The sequence below is a fragment of the Schistocerca cancellata genome, chromosome 9, assembly GCF_023864275.1.
Source record: "Schistocerca cancellata isolate TAMUIC-IGC-003103 chromosome 9, iqSchCanc2.1, whole genome shotgun sequence".
Lineage (NCBI taxonomy): Eukaryota > Metazoa > Arthropoda > Insecta > Orthoptera > Acrididae > Schistocerca > Schistocerca cancellata.
Genome location: NC_064634.1, coordinates 11,432,367 through 11,454,169, shown reverse-complemented (window position 1 = coordinate 11,454,169; position 21,803 = coordinate 11,432,367). Strand labels below are relative to the sequence as shown.

The window sequence follows — 21,803 nt, the reverse complement described above, 5'->3', positions numbered from 1 at the left end:
AACTCTCTTTGTAATTTGTTCATCAGTATCACATTCCAAATTATTTAGTGGTAAAAAACGAATGTGTAGGAAATAATTTGAATGAGTATTTGGAAGGATATGCACAATACGTGAAAGTCCATTTTTAAAATCTATAATGTACGTATGGGCAATTAAATGAAATGAAATCCTGTTACTGACTGGGTAATGAGAAATTATTTCATACCTTGTTTGCATTCAGAAATGTCTCTTGAATGAACTTTTCACCAAATGTGACATCCGTGAACTACTGTGATCTTTAAAACAAGGATCATGCCTTTCAGTATTTCGAAATCAGACAAATAAAACATCAGTGCTGAAAATCAAAGATATTATTAAATAAGATAAAGTTGAAGTTCCCTGTACATCACAAAACATACCAGTCATTGACCTCAAAGCACAGAGGCAGAATTAGATGGAATGCTCGTAAGTGCTCCAGCTCTCTTAACTCTCATTTCTATATTGTACAATGAAGAAGGAAGAATGAAATAAAGGGTGAAAGTTTAAGAGTTTAACATACTGTTAACAATAAGGTCATGAGAAAAAGAGAGCATTAGTTCAGTTGTTGAAGAAACCAGTTGCATTCTTACTAACCCTTTCCACTACAATGACAAGTGTGATCGACATTGCAAATTTTGTTTTCCATTTTGCTGTCAAGCCATGTTAGACATGATTTTTCATAGCTCTCACATGTTCCATTCTCAAAGTTGACAGTACTAGGCATCAATGCAGCATAGTACTGCCGTCTAAGGAAACCTGTATTAACTTAGTGTCAAACTGTCATGTTGAGAGAAATATTTTAATTATTACATTCAAGTTAATAGTAGTAAAATGGCTAGTTCTTCACACAGTCCTTTCTGAGGAAGAGGTTATAAAGCTTTTATAGGAATCTCTAAGTCAAAATGAGTGACAATGATTTTGATGGTGACAGTGGTTCATTTGTAAACAATACAAGTGAAAATAATAATGAAAACAATGAAAATGTTAATGTTTCTTATTATTCAGCAGAACATTCATGGTGAATGTGAAGTGACAATCATTATGAATTTACAGATTTTCCTTTTTGACTCTTCAAAGTGTGATATTATCACTGAAACTAGTAATGATCCATTATCACCAGTTCATTTCTTAAACTTAATTTTTACAGATGACCTATTTCAAGAAAGAGCTGATGAAATGAACAGATATATCCTACAGTAAAAGTACAGAAAGTGACACCACTGCCACTATGTTCTGTGTGGTGGAACTGGAGAAATGTTTTCACAGAATAAATGAAATGCAGGTGCAGGTGTATATGGCATTACAAAAGTGTCAAAACTTGCAATTTTTTTAAGAGAATGGTTACAATCATCTGCCTTCTTTTCACACTGCTTTAGTTGTGCCTTCTTTTCAGACTGCTTTAGTTGCAGGCAATTGATGCAAATTTTCTGGAAACTGTGGGAAGAAACAACATGCTAGTACTGTCTTACAAAGCATTCTGTTAAAGTATTTTAAGGACTTAGTTGGTGAAGAAACTAGATGAAAAATATGAAGACGTTGTTCAACTTCTGATGGTGAGGAAATCTTAAATGGAATGTTGCACATTATCTACAAGCTTTCCAGGAACAAGAATAAGGGTTGTGCACCATGTTAAGACAGAGAAAAAGGTGGCAGGCATGAAACTGTATTACTATGAAACGCCCTGAAAACCAGCTCTCCATCCTAAAGAGTGTGTTTCAGAAAAATCATACAGTGAAAAATTATGCACTGCAGTGCTTATGTAAATATATTTGGATGGAAGTGCACTTTTTGTTTCAATGTATACTCTAATCATTGGTCAGTGGCCATATTGTTTACACAAAGAGACTTGCGCAATTTTCTGTGGTGCGCTCTACTGATTTAAATAAGAGCGCACAGACACCCCGTGTCTGCACGTTTGAGTGCAAAAGCGTAAAGAAACTATTCCTGTATTTATCTGAAATGATTTAGGAAAACAAAAATTCTCACAAGATTGACAAATCTGTGAACCTTGATCTCATAAACATTCATCTACGTCTTCACACCTGCACCACATTGCTTGGTTTGGACATTTAAACAGTTCAATCAATGGACTCAGTACTTCCAATGATGCAGTTGTTCTGCAAAACACTTCCTCAGTGTGAGTGACTAGTTATCAAACTATGTTTGAATTCAAGGTAAAATTGCCGGACACTTGTCAGGTGTTACGTTGACATAGACTGGTAATTATGTAAGTGTTTACTTCATTGTTAGTTTGTCTTTAGGATGAGATAGTGTTAGAATTGATGGTTAAAAGTGAATTTGTGAAACTGATGTCTTTGCCTATGTTCACACACTGCCACTACACAAGTAGAAATAAGGTGATTTTCATTTAGCTCCAGACAGGACATTGAAGAACATCACGGAAGAGCAGACTCACTAGAATGTTTCACCTGTAAAGTGTCTCTTAATTGAGAGGATGTCATTGCCTCTATAAATAATTGTAGGAAAAGTATACCATATTTTTTAAATTTTTTACTCCCTAAACTGATGAACAGGGGACACCTGATAATTAGCATCAGTTGGTACGTTAGAAGAAAGCTAGACAGGACATTTTTACAGAATGAGGCAGACACTGAGTACTTCCTTTTGGTCTTTAAAGTACACACGAATCATTCCACCTCTGAGTTAGAAGCTTCTTGAAACACGGGAGTAGCCAGATGCTGGATACCACTGAGCGCAAAAGTCCTCAAACTTCCACAGTGCCAAATTGCCAACTTAAGTGCCTAGGAAGAGCCCAAAATAATGAAGATGACTGATAATGCATGGATAGTTGCTGTCAGAAAGGCACTTTAGGTCTAGCCGAGAGTAAAATTGATGTATCAGCACAGCCTGGTTCTGTGCACAGGCCATGCAAGTTCAATGTCATGATCAGGCACTGGCCAGTAGGTGTGTCCCTGTGCCAAAGCCTTCACATGATAGATACCGCAGCACAAAGCATACAGCAGCTTGGTTATGTGAGAATGCACGCTAGAGGGACAACAACTAGACAGTTTTGCTACTCCATGGCAGTCATGAGGATCCCTAGGCAACATCAAGTTGATCAGGCAGTAGGAAAAATGTACGCCGTACCAAATGTGCTCCCGAAGGGGTGTGCTTGAACCATACCATCTGGACTGTAGAGATTATTTTCCACAATACTGGGTCAGCAGCTGTGAACTCCTCACCATCAAAGGAAAATCCAGCATTGTCTGCTGCAAGGTATTGTGCAATGTGAAAGTGAGAGCAACCTGTTTACCAAACTCTGGATGGGGTCCTGATGGCAACCACAGTAGTGCATCTGCATTAGCATGCAGGGCGGTGAATGTATGTAATAGCAATAATTTTAAAAAAATGCTCACTTCTGCAATCTGGGCATGGTCCTGTGCAGTACCTTAGGAGGAGGGAAACTTTGCAACAATTTTTTTAATGCTGAAAATGGTGGTAGCTAGCAACACCTCTCCCACTTGCGAATAATTACTTTGCATGCTGAAAGTGCATTTGATGTGTAAGCAATGGGCTAATTGGTGCCACCTGGGTTCCAACACAACAGGAGCACACCAATGCCATAATGGGACACATCAGAGGCCAGGGTTAATGTCTTACCAAATGTAAAAGAAGCCAAACAGGGAGCGCGAACACTTTTGAAAGACTGGAAAGCCCGGCGACATTCAGCGGAACTCACAAATATGATGCCCTTTTGTCAAGCTGGTTAAGAGGATGGCGGATGTGCATGACCTGAGGAATAAGCTTAGCATAATAAGAAATCCTGCCCAAAAAGGACAAGAGCTCCTTCAAGTTCGTGGGTGCCAGGGGTTGACAATGGCTTCTGTGCATTTGTCCTTAGGTATGAGGCCAACTTTGTTAAGCACATGTCCCAAAAAATGCAATTTTGGGGAAAAAAACGGCATTTTTCTAATTTGCAATGAAGGCATTGGGAAAATGTCTGCCAATTTGGTACATGCTCCTCTTGTGAGGAGCCCTGGACCCAGAGATTATCAAGGCGGTTGATGGTATAGGGAACATTCTCAAACAAAGGCTCCAAATGTCTTTGATAAATTCCTGGGGCAGCTGATACTCCAAAGGGCAAATGACTAAACTGGTGAAGTCCAAAGAAGCTGTTGAGCCTGAAGCAGCACTGAGGAACAGCATGCAATGGCAACTGTAGGTATGCATTGTGCAGGTCGATGTGAGAAAAATACTGGCCCTTGACAATTTTGCAACATCTGTTCTGGACATGGAATGGAATGTGAGTCTACGACACATCGTGTGTTTAGTGTTTTAAGTCACTGCTTGTCTTCCGAATAACCTCCAAAGCGGAGCTCACAAACTAGATGAAATAGGAGAAATGATTCCAAGTTTGTATCAATGCACACCTCACTAGGTGTGACAAAATTTAGGTAATACTGACAGCTGAATGGAGCAGAGGTCTTGAAATTCTCTGATTGACCCAAGGTATTCTCAAACAGATGGTCATACACCTTAGTAAAATGGACAATGCCTGTGGATGTCTGAGACAGTCAGTGAGTCCAGGGGAAAAACAGGGGCATCTGATGACCATCCTGTGTCTTGCCAACAGTCACAAACTGTCTAACTTTACCAACTGCAAATTGTTAAAGTACATCCCTTGCTTTGACATGACTTTGATGCGAGTCAGAAATCTGAGCAACTTCATCTAAAGATGGGCCTGACAAGTCCAATGCCTCAGTTGGGACCTTACGGTCAGGTGCTAATCAGAGGATCAAGTCCCTAATCAGCAAGTCTGCATACAAGATAGCACAGTGGGGATATTCAAACTGAAATTACATGACAGACCTTGCAGGTCAGCGATCCGAGCTGCACACGGCTGACTGCCCAGGATGCTCGTGTTGCTGGTTAAACTGCAACTGTGCCACAACCACATTGTTTTGATGTCTAAAATACTGCACGAGAAACTGTCAGAGTTCCACATCGTGAAGTTTCTTTGATTCAGCAGGGGGATTCAAATTTTGCACGATTTTGTACAGCCCTGCATTACTGCAGAATAATAAGGTGGTCTTATAAGCTGCACTGGTGTCTTACCTGGCAATACAGCAATAATGCTGAAGGTAATTCTCCCACCTTTCCTTAGCCTCAATGGAACTGTCAAGAAGACTTCCTGCAGGCGCACAGCCTGCCACCAGCACAGCATGAGAGGAGAGCAACTCTGCATTCTGAGAATCTCCTGCAGCTGCTCCTGCTGCAGCTGATGCTGCTGGTGCTGCTGCTGCTTTTTGTGGAGGCACAAATGTTCCTACCAGCATACCAAAAATGTTGGGCCCATGGTGGTTGCATGTGCAAAGAAGCGTCACCCGTGTAAGAACATTCTCCATTGCCTCTTTTGTATCTGCACAGGCACGACACCACCACAAAACAGCCCTGTCAGCACAAATGTCACTTCTCTAGCCAACAGTGAGTGCTCAACTGGGAAGCTGGGGAACTGGGTTCCAGAATAGGAAAAACTATGTGAGAGTCAATCTATAGGGAACCAGAGTACCTAAACAGTATATAGAAACAGTATATAGAAACTAGCATTGAGAAAAAACAAAAAATATGAAATGGGGATGACAAACAGCTAGCACACTGAATTGACAGCACTGTACAGTACGAAAGCCAGGTCCAGGTTAGCCAGTCTTAATGTAAAAATTAACTGGCCCAGCATATTGCTGTTGCTAAGTGAACATGCGTGTCAGTGGTTTTTCCCATATCATATTTCGTGAACACCAACTGTGACAGCTTTCTACACTACTCTTTTACAAGAACCGTGCCACCTCATCTGTGTCCACACATATATCTGATGGTAAGGATAACAAATATATGCTATTTACCTGAGTATAGGATGCCCCTTTGTATAAGAGGCACCTTGAGAAAAATTTATTTTTAACATATTCTGCCTAATCAAAATTAAAGACTGTTTTACTGACAAGGTATCTGCCAAAAAGTTAGCATTATACCTATTCTAAACTTCTGCCATTTATTGATTGTCTACATTTTGATACTATCAGAAGAAATAAAATAAACAAAAAGAAACGGTTTGTATTAATTTCCAGACCTTTCATTTTGTACTGTAGTGGCTGGGTGCCAGGAGGCACCGTATTAAAACTCGTCCGAGCTTTTCAAATGATTTATTTTTTCCACTACAGAGCTTTGTTGACCTCAGTCCGTGTCACAGGCCCCACATTACTAAGGTAGTACTCCAGCAGCCTGTGCAACACACTGTGTCGAGCCGGCCTTGTACGCCAGCTGCAGAGTTCCAATTACGTCAGGATGGCTGCACTAGTGGCTGACTCAGCAGCCACCGTCCCTGTCGACTCCGTGCTGCTTTGCTGGGAGCCGTAGGCCGGCCGCGCTGCTGCTTCTTCCTCAGCTGACGTAGCTGGGAATGCGGCGGCAATGACCACTCCAGTTCCGGTGTCCGAATTTTGCGGTCCGCGCCTCAGGAAGTCTCCAGTGTGTGTCGGAAGCTGAGATAACTGCCCGTGATAGCGAGCCAAAGAGTGGCCCACCCTGGCTGGCTGCGGACCCCGCGTCGGCCTCAGAGGGTCGAACCGACGACCCGCCGTGGACTGGGACGCTGTCGCCCTATCTGTTGCAGTGTGTCACCGGTAGCGTGACATGCCACGCCATCCAGGAGAGCTGCCACACTTGAATGAATCTCGCTAGAAAACCACACCTATTTTTACTCGGCGTCGCAGCTCTGTTTCGCTAACGCATCGCTCCGAGTCATGTACGCCCCACACCACGGTTGCGCCAGTAGGCCCCTCCTTCCTATAGCTTGTGACATATGAACCGCTGTGTTCACACTTTTCAGCTGTTCGATGGCCCCTGTGGCCTCCATTCCACTTCGCAACCGCTGGTCAGTGTAACTTACTGCAATCCAGCCTGCACCCGTCTGTAACTTTTGCGCTCTGAAATACTGCACCAAATCTAACTTCACTATCTTAAACTGTGGTGCTACACTACGTTTCTTGTTCACTATCCCTGTATCACTATTTTAGTCATCATCATCCTAATAGCACAACCATGAAATTTAGCCTATATCTTCATTGTCATAAATATTTGGCTGTTTCTTCTGAATATGTTGCTATTTATGAGGTGGTTGTTACAGTAGAACACAGCCCTTTTTTTCTGAATACATATTGGATTTTGTTTCTATAATGACATGAGAAAATTACAATGTCTGTCACTTCCAAACATATCATTTGCCCAGTGCCCACTGATTGGCTGTGTAGAAGCAGCTGAGACACCCCATTTCATTCCCATCAGGCATCAGCGAGAGCATTGACAACACTGCAGCAAGAAACACATAAATACACTACTGGCCCTTGCCTAGACTTACTGTATCCTGCAGAAAGGAATATTACTATTGAGTATTTGTCCAGTTTTAAAGTCAGTTTGATTTTGACTGCAAATGAATTCAGCCAAACTGCAATTTAAACGTTGTAGATGTCCATAAAAAGCTAAAGTACACGGTACAGATTCCCGTGGCAGGCAACACGATGAAATCTGCTGGTTGCTCGCTGCTCCCCTCCCTGCAATCATCCTAGCTTTCAGCCAAGCTAGTGTCACTGTTCTCCTCCAACCATTCCATAATGTTGAGCTTAGAAAAAAGAAACTGAAATATCTTATAGTGTGCAGGTCATCTGTAGAAACTTCAGTGAATACATAAATAAAATATCACAATTACAATTCTGTCTCAGTCTTTAACTTTTGCTGGCCCCATGATCTAGTGATATCTGTTGATACTATCTCCACAATGGGTCTTGCCACTTTAATTTGTTCTCATAATGACAGTTGCAGTGATTTATTTCCCTTTGTTAGACTTTCATTCTGAAGCTTATTAAAAGCTGGTAATATTTTACATTTTTGCACAGTATTCAAGTACATGAACAGCGATCGAATTTCTCTTTTTCAATCCACTTAGTACATCACTACAGTCTCTCATAACCAAATAAAGTATCGGTCTGGCTTCTGAATCAACTAATCTTTTTTGAAGGAAAACATTTCCATTTTTGAATATCATCTTTAATTTAAAAAGCAGCATTAAGGGTTGTCCATGGTATCCCTACATGTGTGAGAATGTTTATAGTAAAAATGTTAAAATACAACAAAAGTTTGTAAGATAATAGAATTTAATGATATTTCCTCCTGTGTTTCACAAAATTGTCAAATTTTAATAATAGCAACAGACTGATGTAGTGGCTAGTTCATAGCTTATAGCATATCTCTTTCACTAGTGTGTACGAGCCAGTGTCACATAATTGTTCAGGCAACTTCGATGCTGTATCAAACCCTTCAGCATATCAGGAAATCTTGAGCCTGTTGGAGTGCGAGTATCATTTGCCATGCCCTGCCCTTCTGAAATTTTCAAAATAACTCTGCATGTGACCTCAATAGCCACAGCTTCATCTCTACATGTAAAACAAGCCCTTTAAATGTAAGACTACCATATTTACTCAAATCTAAGCCACACTTTTTTTCTGGTTTTTGTTATCCAAAAATCCGCTTGCGGCTTAGAATTGACTGAAAAGCAAGCGGAAGTTCTGAAACATGTTGGTGGGTGCCGCCACAGCTAACTTCTGCCGTCGGATATATGAATATATGTAGTGCTACACAGGCATGCTTTGTATTGGGGGTGGGGGGGGGGGGGGAAGGTGGAAGACGAGCTTTTTTTTCCCTGCCCCGAGTTTAGACCACTGCATTTTCATACATTATCCAATGAGGTAAATACAAATTCCGTATTGTTCATCTTCGAATGTAGCAGCATTTCAATGTACTACGAAAATCCAACTGGCAAGACTGTTTGGGATGTTTGTCAATATGGCCAACTCTACGTTTTGAATTTTTTTCTATCTGTGAGAAGAGATGGTTGCTAATACGAACTTCTATGAATTGTAAATCAGACGCAGTATTCTCTTCACCATAAGAATAATACGAATATAAACATTTTGCCATGTATTGTTTTGTGTTTGCTGCTATCTCATTTAAATCCTGTCTGCCTAATAAACTACGAAACTAGAGTGAGACAACAGCAAATGCGGAAGAATATACATATCATGTCATGTTTATATTCATATTATTCTATGCCTAATAGTGATACAGTCAGAAATGAAGCACAGCAATTGACTAGATTTTTAAATCTAAGATGACTAATTTCTGTGCAGAATGTAATGTACTAAAGAGGCGCCTGCAAATATTTTCAAACGGAGAAAAATTTTCGCTAAACTCTCGTTCATAACATCTTCTATAATACGCAGTGTATTATTTGGTTCTTGTTGAACATTATCAAAGAAAGCAGCAGTGTAAGTAACAACAAATAGCTGTCTCTTGCCATTGTTTTGCTAGTGAGACGATTCCTTCCTCTCTCTCTCTCTCTTTTAATTTTAAGCGGCGGTAGTGCAGTACAGTAATGCATTTTCAGCTTAAAGTGATGTAAACACCTATAACAAAGAAAACGGCACTTATCAGATCAAAGAAAAATAAGCAATCAATTCAAACGAGACGAAGCACATGAAAAAGGGAGGGTACCCGCATAAAAACGGACGGAGCACCTGACGCATAGCAAGGGCTACCTGGTAAAGCTTTACTGCTAAGCTTACGACTCGAACCGAACTACTGTAGCTGTATCGTCATTCATTCGACCTAAATTGTGTCTCCTATTACAATGGACCAACTTTGTTTCGATTTGGAGATGCAGTCGAAAACTTTTTCTCCCCCCTTGAATTTCGAGTCTCAAATTTCAGGTGCGGCTTAGATTCGGGAAATTTTTTTTCCTTTATTTTGAGTCTCATTTTTCAGGTGCGGCTTAGATTCGAGTGTGGCTTAGATTCGAGTAAATACGGTACGCCTACACACACTACTAAAGAATGTAAAAATGTTTACCTCGGCACCAAAAATTTAATCTGCAAATCTAAGATGACCCTGTATTTATCAGATGATGAATTTGGGAAAAAACTCATATTATAAATGAGCAAATACAGTATTAGCAACAAATGATGACTAATGCTAATCTATTCATACTGATATGTATGGCAATGCAAGGAAAAGATAGATTGCTACTTACCATAAAGATGGCCCATTATATTGCAAACAGGCACAAAAGAAAGCGAAAAACACATCATTTGTTCACACAAACAAGCACACCTCAGGCTCACATGACCGCCGACACTGGCAATTTGGCTGTGGCCGAAAGTTAATTTTTGAGTGTCCCTTAACTGTGCCTGTCTCAAACTTAACATGTCATCTTTATGGTAAGTAATAGTCTGTCTTTTCCTCACATTGGTGATATTCAAACCTGAAGTTTCCATTGTTTAATGCATGTGGTAATTTGTTCTCGATTACCTTATACACATATATTAGGTGAAAAACAGCCACTTTGAAAACAATCACTGCTCCTCCTCATATACTCATTAGCTGTTGTTTTCATACAATGCTTCAAACAAAGCATTTATGTAATTTTACACAGACCACTATCAGCTGCCTATATACTAACAGAGTCAAGATCTATCTAATACAAATATTTGAGAAGGGAAGTTGCTGCTCACCATATAGTGGAGATTCTGGGTCGCGATAATAGGCCTTTGTCAGCAGTACACACACACACACACACACACACACACACACACACACACACACACACACACACACACACACACTCTCTCTCTCTCTCTCTCTCTCTCTCTCTCTCTCTCTCTCTCTCTCTCTGAGACTGCAGACGCGCACGCGTGTGTGTGTGTGTGTGTGTGTGTGTGTGTGTGTGTGTGTGTGTGCGCGCGTGTGCGTGTGCGTGTGCGTGTGCGTGTGTGTCTCTAGTGCTGACAAAGACCTTTATGACTGAAAGCTATAATCTTTTTGTTGTGCCTATCGTGACTCAGTATCTCCGCTATATGGTGAGTAGCAACTTTCCTTCTATGGTATTGTTACATTACATCCTGGATTTTCCGTTGTTTGATTTAATACAAATATTTGAGCTACATGGAATTTTCATTCCCGACTTCAACATCCTAATAAATTATACAAGTTGCTACTGAAGTGTTGCTTTACTTTGTTTTTGAGTATTTGATGATTTTCAATTTCCTGCCTGATGTTTACTGGCAACCTGTCTGATTTTTGCATCAGTGTAGAATAGTCCATTTTGATACCTAGAGAGGGGCTACATAGTACATATGCAAATTATTTTTACTCCTAATTTTTTGGTTGTGAACTGTAGAGTTCTGTTTTGTAGCCACAAATACCATTAGGGAGTATATGTATTAACACCTACATGTAGGAATTCCATGGTCCCTGAAAAGACTTCTGCATGGTGTTTGGCTCCACAGAATTCTTGCTGGACACTTCTGTAAATCAAGTTCTTTCTTCACCAGAAGCTCCTGTCAGTTTATTACTTTATCACACCCAGCAAAAAAGGTCACAAATTAGAATACTAATTTTGGGTAATGTTCACAGATAAATTATCGAGGGAAGTAATGTAAAATATTTAACAGTAATATAACTGTGGAAAAATATTTTTAAATTTATTTCACTAATTGGTGGTGGTGGTGATGAAAATATGAAAAATTCACAAGAATGAAACCATGACTGCAAGGATATTTTATCCAAAAATGGATTGGAATGAATTCTGCAGTCATGTATAAAATATGAAATGGGATGAAATTTTTCACTATTTATAATGTACAATATATTTACAATATAATTTACAATATGCAAACAAGTATGTTGCTGCTAGCTGTTCTGCGATGACCTGCAGCACAGACAGTTTTTACAAGACACTCTATCACCTTGCGCTGTTCGCTGGTCCATCTCATCCAATGAGTCCATCAATTCCTTGCCCTTTGTTTCTGGCAGTAATAATGATAACATGCCAGCAAAGAGTGATACAATGGCACACAGGGTGCTTGGAATATACCACGCCTTCTCCCCCTGAAATAAAACAAAACATAGCAGACAGTTAATAGAGTAATTTTATATGTTGCAGTGTAGTTTGTAAAATTTTGTCCCCTTATTTAGCTTCAATATTTTTAGGATGGAACAAACCCTATTCATGGTATCTCCTAGTAGTTAATTTTGTTGTTTTCTCAGTAATTAACTTTTTAAAGGATTACACCATTACTGACTGTATGCCGCTGACATATTTTGTCAGTTCTGTAAGCATAAAAATTCTCTCTTAATTTTTATAGTATGCCAAAGAAGTGTTCTAAAACATGTTTAAGTGTGCACATCCTACTATCAGGCATTTGTGTTTAAGGTGGGTTCTCTTTTTGATCTGACACACTGAATGTCAGTCTACTTTTAAGAACTGAAAGACCTACAACAATTTATGGTCTGTCTCGCTTTTGTGTTTAGCTGCTTTTGAACTAATTTATTAATACTCAGGAATGATATGGAACAATTTTTCTTAACTGAAGCCCATCTTCCATTTCAATTTGGGAAGAAATCTTTGCAATTTCTTTTCAGATCCAATTTTTACTTTGTGATTATTACCTTCTTTTGTACCCTGCTTCCACATTCACTATCATTTTGCAGGTTTTCCATTCTATTCCTTAAAAGCTGTTGCCATTATTCTGGACAAAGTTCATTTCTTCCTGTACAACTGTTCACATATCACTATCACTGTTACCTCTGTCAGAAACATGGTATCATACTTTATTGCCTTCAGTCTCATATCCTGTTTTAAAATAATCATTTTAAGGATAATCCAGCTTTAATATAATCTGACAGCATTGGTCAAACATCAATGCTTTTTTTGTTTTTTGTTTTCCCTTCACAAAATGCCATACACCTAATGCTTTATATTGTAAAACTTCAATGATCCTGTGACAAAGCAAGCTGTGATAACTTTACTTCCCCTCTTGTTTTGCCATCTGCCTAATTAAATGCATTTTCTTTTAAATTTTAACTAATTACCATTAACATACATGAATAATCTGCATTTCAATAAAAGAGAAAGGTTGGCCTTCAGTTTTAAAGAATATAACACCAGATCTAATATTGTGCATAGTTTATAATAGAGGGAAACATTCCACATAGGAAAAATATATCTAAAAACAAAGATGATGTGACTTACCAAATGAAAGCGCTGGCACGTCGATAGACACACAAACAAACACAAACATACACACAAAATTCTAGCTTCGTCAGGAAAAAGGGAAGGACAGGGAAAGATGAAAGGATTTGGGTTTTAAGGGAGAGGGTGAGGAGTCATCCAATCTCTGGAGCGGAAAGACTTACCTTAGGGGGGAAAAAGGACGGGTATACACTTGCGCACACACACACATATCCATCCACACGTATACAGACACGAGCAGACGTATACAGAGGCTAAGAGTTTTGGCAGAGATGTCAGTCAAGGCGGAAGTGCAGAGGCAAAGATGTTGTTGAATGACAGGTGAGGTATGAGTGGCTGATTTGAGGATTGCCCTGAAATGAGATCCATCCTTCATGAAATCCTCCCCACTCCACCAAGATTGTCTTCCCGCCGTCCACCTAACCTTCGTAACCTCCAAGTTCATCCCTATGAAATCCCCAAACCACCTTCCCTACCCTCTGGCTCCTACCCTTGTAACCGCCCCCGGTGTAATACCTGTCCCATGCACCCTCCCACCACCACCTACTCCAGTCCTGTAACCCAGAAGGTGTACATGATCAAAGGCAGAGCCACGTGTGAAAGCACCCACGTGATTTACCAACTGACCTGCCTACACTGTGACGCATTCTATGTGGGAATGACCAGCAACAAACTGTCCATTCGCATGAATGGACACAGGCAGACAGTGTTTGTTGGTAATGAGGATCACCCTGTGGCTAAACATGCCTTGGTGCACGGGCAGCACATCTTGGCACAGTGTTCCACCGTCCGGGTTATCTGGTACTTCCCACTAACACCAACCTATCTGAACTCCGGAGATGGGAACTTGCTCTTCAATATATCCTCTCTTCCCGTTATTCACCAGGCCTCCATCTTCGCTAATTTCAAGTTGCCGCCACTCATACCTCACCTGTCATTCAACAACATCTTTGCCTCTGCACTTCCGCCTCGACTGACTGACATCTCTGCTCAAACTCTTTGCCTCTGTATATGTCTGCTTGTGTCTGTATATGTGTGGATGGGTATGTGTGTGTGTGTGTGTGTGTGTGTGTGTGTGTGTGTGTGTGTGTGTGTGTGTGTGTGTGAGCACGCGCAAGTGTATACCCGTCCTTTCTTCCCCCCTAGGGTAAGTCTTTCCGCTCCCGGGATTGGAATGACTCCTCACCCTCTCCCTTAAAACCCAAATCCTTTTGTCCTTCACTGTCCTTCCCTTTTTCCTGACGAAGCAACCGTTGGTTGCGAAAGCTAGAATTTTGTGTGTATATTTGTGTTTGTTTGTTTGTGTGTCTATCGACGTGCAAGCGCTTTCGTTTGGTAAGTCACATCATCTTTGTTTGGAGATATATTGTGCATAGTTTTATGTATGTAATTGATTTTCTAATTTATTTTGACTATTTCCAGTTAGTATCTTTTGTTATAGGGTGAAATCAGTAATTGTTTCATAACTTAATTCTATTGTTGACATACAAACAAATATAAATTCTGTACTAATTATACACATTTGGAAGCTGAAATATTAGTAATCTTAAAGTATTTATTTGGCTCTATCTGACTCAGGGGCACGCATCTTGCGTGACTTGCATGGTGAGCACGGGGCCTCAAGCTGGGGCTGTCGTTGCTTCCACTTACTTGTGCCAGATCCCTCCTGTTTTCTTTGCTATCAACCACCCTCTGTCAGCTCTTGCTCACTTCTGACCCCAACGGTATTAGGACATCTGACGCCTAGGGAGTCTTTCATTTCCCCCTTTCTGCCTTTCACGGCCCTTGCCCTTGTGCTTCTGATAGCTCATTCTTTGACTATTGGAGCTCTTTTTTCTTTCCATTTCTCTTGAAGTTAGTCAACAGCTTCAACAGGAGACAAGGTCTGGAGGCCCAATGGTGAAGAAGGCTAGGGCGTCCCCCATAGGTGATGTATATTGGCACGGCCTGGTCAATGTGTGAGAAATATGCAAGGGTTACTGTTGCACGGACGGTGACGGCTAAACAAGCTAGTCCTCACATCCCATCTTGCAACACTCAACATTGGCACCACGACTGGATGGTACAACAAACTATCAAAATCCCTTTAAACTCAACACATAGACATCTGTGCAGTCCAAAAAACATGGTGGAGCAGAAGCAAATCTTATGACACTGGATGCAGTTACAAGCTGATGTATAAGGGCACATGCAGAACACCTAGTGGTGTTGGCATTATAATATCATCTAAGTTTGACAGTAATATCTGTGAAGTGCAAAGATATGATCATCACCTGATGAAGACTGTGTACATCACAGATGGCAGAAAAGTCCACTTTTTCGGTGCCTACGCTTCACAAACTGGCCAAGCAACTTCCATCACGGACACCTTTTGGAGAATGCTTAATGCAAAGACTGCTGAAGTGCCCCCAGGAGATTACATCATCATTGCTGTAGATCTGAATGGGCATGTAGGGTGCAGAAAGGAAGTACATACTGCTCACAGTGGGCATGGATTTGTAGAAAAGAATGACGATAGTCAGCGTATCCTCGATTTCTCAACAGCTCACAACCTGGCAATTGCGAACACGTGGTTCAAAAAGCGTGACTCACATCTAATCATGTATTACAGTGGCACTAATGCCAAGCAGATTGACAACATCCTCATCAGACGCCGTGATCTCAAAGATGCGCTTGACGCAAAGGTCATCACCTATGAAACAGTTGCAACAAAACCGTCCATTGATCTGTAAGCTATGAATCGAGTTGCCAACAAACAAGAATGTAGATCACACTGGACCTGCAAGAATCAAATGGTAGAAATCCAAGAATAAGGAAGCCGACATCATAGTCCAAATTACTTTGCCACCAGTCACCACAGTTGAAGAAAGCTGGGAGAAACTGAAAGAGTCTGCTCACGAAGGCGCACATGCAATTCTTGGGACAACCAAACCGGGATGACGGAGGATCGATAGAGATACATGGCTCTGGAATGACACCGTCAAAGATGCGGTACACACAAAGAAATGATTTTATCACGAATTTCTTGCTGATAAAACACCAGACTGATGGTATGCGTACAGAACAACCGGAAGAGATTCAAAACAGAGATTCAAAACAGGCTATAGCAGCAATGTAATCCTCACGTTATGCCGATCTACACTCCTGGAAATTGAAATAAGAACACCGTGAATTCATTGTCCCAGGAAGGGGAAACTTTATTGACACATTCCTGGGGTCAGATACATCACATGATCACACTGACAGAACCACAGGCACATAGACACAGGCAACAGAGCATGCACAATGTCGGCACTAGTACAGTGTATATCCACCTTTCGCAGCAATGCAGGCTGCTATTCTCCCATGGAGATGATCGTAGAGATGCTGGATGTAGTCCTGTGGGACGGCTTGCCATGCCATTTCCACCTGGCACCTCAGTTGGACCAGCGTTCGTGCTGGACGTGCAGACCGTGTGAGACGACGCTTCATCCAGTCCCAAACATGCTCAATGGGGGACAGATCTGGAGATCTTGCTGGCCAGGGTAGTTGACTTACACCTTCTAGAGCACGTTGGGTGGCGCGGGATACATGCGGACGTGCATTGTCCTGTTGGAACAGCAAGTTCCCTTGCCGGTCTAGGAATGGTAGAACGATGGGTTCGATGACGGTTTGGATGTACCGTGCACTATTCAGTGTCCCCTCGACGATCACCAGTGGTGTACGGCCAGTGTAGGAGATCGCTCCCCACACCATGATGCCGGGTGTTGGCCCTGTGTGCCTCGGTCGTATGCAGTCCTGATTGTGGCGCTCACCTGCACGGCGCCAAACACGCATACGACCATCATTGGCACCAAGGCAGAAGCGACTCTCATCGCTGAAGACGACACTTCTCCATTCGTCCCTCCATTCACTCCTGTCGCGACACCACTGGAGGCGGGCTGCACGATGTTGGGGCGTGAGCGGAAGACGGCCTAACGGTGTGCAGGACCGTAGCCCAGCTTCATGGAGACGGTTGCGAATGGTCCTCGCCGATACCCCAGGAGCAACAGTGTCCCTAATTTGCTGGGAAGTGGCGGTGCGGTCCCCTACGGCACTGCGTAGGATCCTACGGTCTTGGCGTGCATCCGTGCGTCGCTGCGGTCCGGTCCCAGGTCGACGGGCACGTGCACCTTCCGCCGACCACTGGCGACAACATCGATGTACTGTGGAGACCTCACGCCCCACGTGTTGAGCAATTCGGCGGTACGTCCACCCGGCCTCCCGCATGCCCACTATACGCCCTCGCTCAAAGTCCGTCAACTGCACATACGGTTCACGTCCACGCTGTCGCGGCATGCTACCAGTGTTAAAGACTGCGATGGAGCTCCGTATGCCACGGCAAACTGGCTGACACTGACGGCGGCGGTGCACAAATGCTGCGCAGCTAGCGCCATTCGACGGCCAACACCGCGGTTCCTGGTGTGTCCGCTGTGCCGTGCGTGTGATCATTGCTTGTACAGCTCTCTTGCAGTGTCCGGAGCAAGTATGGTGGGTCTGACACACCGGTGTCAGTGTGTTCTTTTTTCCATTTCCAGGAGTGTATATGCAAAACTTGACACACATGAATGAGAGCAGGACTTATATCGACTCACTAAAGTAAGACGTCGCAACTCCTAAAGATTTTCATCACTTCTACAGATTCAATGATGAGACCGGTAATCTGGTAGTTGACTGGAAGGAGGCCAGAGAACGATGGTGCAGCTACTTCAAGAAGATCTCAGCCGGAGAGTTCTCCCATCCACCAATACCCACCGGCTATGCTATTGAAGGGCCCGTAAGAGAAACTGCAGTTGAAGAGGTCAACATCTGTACTTTGAAGAAAATGAAGCCTGGTAAAGCCAACAGCCCAGATGACCTTCCAGCAGAGTTGTGGTGTTTCCATCATTGGGAGGCAGGCGAATGGTTAATGGAACTCTTCAACAAAATCATTGACAAGGGACAAAGACCAACTGATTGGCAGCAGAGCATCACCGTGCCTGTCTTTAAGAAGGGAAATCCCACTGAGTGCTCAAACTACTGTCCGTTTCAACTTCTATGCCACGCCATGAAAATCTGAGTGTGTTCTGGACCAAAGAATCCATGAGATAACACAAACTTCCAGAAACCAAGCTGGATTTGTGAAGAACTGCAGCACAACTGATGCGATTCATGTTGCAAGACTCTTAGTCAAGAAACATCATGAGAAAGCCAAGCCGCTGCATCTAGCATTCCTCGATCTCGAAAAGGCCTTTTATCAGGTACCTGATGGTCTCATCTGGCTAGAAATTTGACTGCACAATGTGCCAGGGCAGCTTATTGACTGGATCCAGTTACTTTATGCACAGCCAACAAATTATGGCTGCACAACCTCAGGACTACCCAAGGACTTCCCCCATCACAGTCGGTGTCCATCAAGGTTCTGCATTATTACCACTTCTGTTCATTCTTGTAATGGTCACCGTGACAGCTGACCTACATGGGATATTACCATGGACCATACTTTATGCTGACAATGTGATGCTGGCAGCAGAAGACAAGCTTGATCTGCAGACCCTAACTCAAGAGTGGAGTGACTGGTTGGTGCAACATTGTTTGTGCCTTAATTTGATGGAAACCAAGTACATGGCATCAGACAGACAGGAAATGGGAACCATCAGGATTAATGGTGAGGATCTGACTCGTGTGAGTAAGTTTAAGTATCTCAGTTCCACGATCACCGTTGACGGCTGACTCACTGAAGAGGTCAACACCAGAACTCGGGCAGCCTGGATGAAGTGGGGAACAACAACCTGAGTCACTTGCAACCGCAGGATGAAAGACAATTTAAAATAAAAAATCTATCGCACAGTCATCTGACCAGTCACCTTGTATGGTTGTGAGTGCTGGCCAACTACAGTTGAGACAGAATGCTGAAGAATGGAAATGAAGATGCTAAGGGGACAGTGGGCCTCACTAAGTTATATCATATTTCTAATGGCAGCATTAGGAAACAGTTTGGTGTTGCACTGATCCAAGACAAGATTCATCTTCGATGGCTTGGGCATGTTTTACTGGCCGGTGCTGACTATTGCCAAGGTGGGTTACACAGTTGAAGTCATTGGCAGCAGACCCAAAGGACGACCTAAGCAACGTTGGGAACATACAATTCATAAAGACCCTAAATGCATGAACATCCACCCAGATGCAGCCAGTGATAGAGCAAAATGGAGACAATGGATCCATTTGGTTTTATTTGAAAACATGTAAGCAAAACCAGGCCTTAATTAATTCCAAAGTAATTAACAGTTTTGTCAAAAGTATTGCTTGTATAACTATATTTGTTAATTTCATGACTTAAACAAATAATTTGACCTAACTCTTGTAGAAGAAGAAACTGTTAAAATGACTTGCCTTTTTGATGTATTCAATTAATTTAATGAGTTAAGTTTTAATTGTAATTTCTGTAAATTTAACTCTGAACAATGTGTAGCTTCAGTACCTGTTATTGTGATGATTTATAACAGCCTGATTTTTGGTCATGAGACAGTCAGTCCACAGCTGATTTTCAGTAGAGGAATCTGTGTTGCTTAGCATGACAACAATGCATCAACTTAACAGTGAAATAAGTGTTACACCAATAGGCCATGTGTTAAGACACTGACCATGTCTGCTCCATACGTACCTTTCTGTTCTTCAAGAACTGTGAACTTTGTGGTTAGGTTTTTACTGTGCATAGATGTTAAATAGTAAACTATTGTAGCAGTATTTGCAGGTTTGCCTGCATACTATTAATGAGGCTTATAAAAAGTTAAACAATAGTGCACTGGCCAAATAACTGTGTGTTTTTGGGGGATTGTGAACATTACACACTCCTCCTCAAGCTCTGCTGTGTTTACACCAACTGATCAAAATATCTGGACGTCCCTAAGTAATATGAAATTGACCACTATATGTCATGAGAAGTGGACCCACCAGTATAAAAGGAGGCAGGGAGTGTGGTGTTTTAAGTAGAGAAGCAGTAACAGCAGACTTTATTTGTCGAGAGAATTCATTGACTTCAACTGTGACTAGTCATTGGGTGTCACCTGCGTAACAAATCCATCAGTACCATTTTAATTATTCTGAAGCTGCTCACATCAGCTGTTGGTGATGTGATTGTGAAGGAGAAATGTGAACAAACAACCACAGGTAAACTGAGACCATGCAGACCTCATGTACTGCTGGACAAGGAGCATCAAGAATTGTGGAGGGTGATTGTAAAAAAATAGCTTGAAATCACAAGAAGGAATAACTCATTATTTCCACAGAGCTACCTGTAGTGCAGCTAGCAAAGTGACTGCATGTGGGGATTTGGAAAGAATATGGTACAATGGTTGAATAGATCCTCATAAGCCATACCTTCCTGAAGTCAATGCTAGGCGACATGTTCAGTGATACAAAGAGCGACACCTTGGACAGTGGATAAATGGAAACAAGTGATTTGGAGTGACGAAATGTGCTGTACCCTGTGGCAGTCGGATGGTAGGTTTTGGACTTGGTAAGTTCCTGGAGAACATCACATGCCAAGTATAATCCAACAGAAAGAAGTATTAAAGAGGTGCTGTTACAGTATGAGGGCATTTTTTCATGGTTTTGGTGTGGTTCCCCCTACTGTGCTTAAGAAAACAAATGTGGAAGGATATGAACACATTTTACATCATTGTGTACTGACTGCAGTAGAAGAACAGTTCAGAGACTAGACTGGATCAGCATGACAATGCACCCTGTCAAAAAGCAGCATGCTGAGGGACTGGTTTGTGGACAACAATATTTCTGAAATTCACTGGCCTGGCCGGAGTTCCTACCTGAACCCAGTGAAACACATTTGGGATGAGTTAGAATGTTGACTTCACTCCAAACCCTAGTATCCAACTTCTATTGTTTTGGTCGTTTAAGAAAGGCATCAAGACAACTCAGTGAAAATGTCTCTAGTGAAGTTCAGGGGATCATAAAGATGGAGGTTTAACACACCCCTATTAATGTCCACTAGTAAGTGTTCAGATACTTTTCAATAAAAAAGTGTAGATATGTAATGTCACTGTATGTTGTTATACCTTTTGCATAGTTGAGAGCATGGTGCACGTCATCTGTAGTTGACTGTTACCCCAATTGTTATTATTTCAGCAGGTTGGTGACTTGCTATGATGTCACCATTTCTATGCCTCCTGTATCATTGCATGTATTTTAAGAACATATACATATCTTTGCAGTTCATTTGCATATTGGTGAATGAGATCTTCTGTGCCTTTTTCCTATTTAATTAGAATAAATATATTTTGTCATGATCTCTTATGGTTAGTTCCCTCTGTTTTTGACAAGAGAGAAAGATAACCTACTACTGGGTTTGCTTTGATAACTGAACCTCTATAGTGCCCAGCTGACTACACAAACTGCTGTTTTTTTTCCTTTCTTTTTTATTCATAGATGCAGGGAATTAGTGGATTCCATTTAGTGTTAATGAATAACTATGGAAATAGAAGTTAACACATGCAGGGTCCCATATTCCTGAGCAAATCTAACACAACTGAGGATGGGCAGTTGTCTTAGTAGAGCTGGGGCGGGCAAATGTTGCACGCGGCTCATGAGCGCACAGCACTGCACGTGTGCTGCTCACGTGCAGGCGTCGACCGGGGCTGTGGCGACAGCTGGCAGGATGCGGCAGTGTAGTGCC

At 41.9% G+C, this 21,803-nt stretch overlaps 1 protein-coding gene across 2 annotated transcripts in view; it reads right to left on the bottom strand.

Moving 5' to 3' along the window:
• Window positions 1-11,561: 11,561 nt before the first annotated feature.
• LOC126101011 (organic cation transporter protein) overlaps window positions 11,562-21,803 on the bottom strand; it is a 587,316-nt gene continuing 577,074 nt past the window's right edge. For both annotated transcript variants that reach the window (XM_049911676.1, XM_049911677.1), the window contains exon 11: window positions 11,562-11,970. In XM_049911676.1, the coding sequence (XP_049767633.1) occupies window positions 11,773-11,970 (198 nt within the window). In that variant the 3' untranslated portion in view covers window positions 11,562-11,772. The remainder of the gene's footprint in view (window positions 11,971-21,803) is intronic.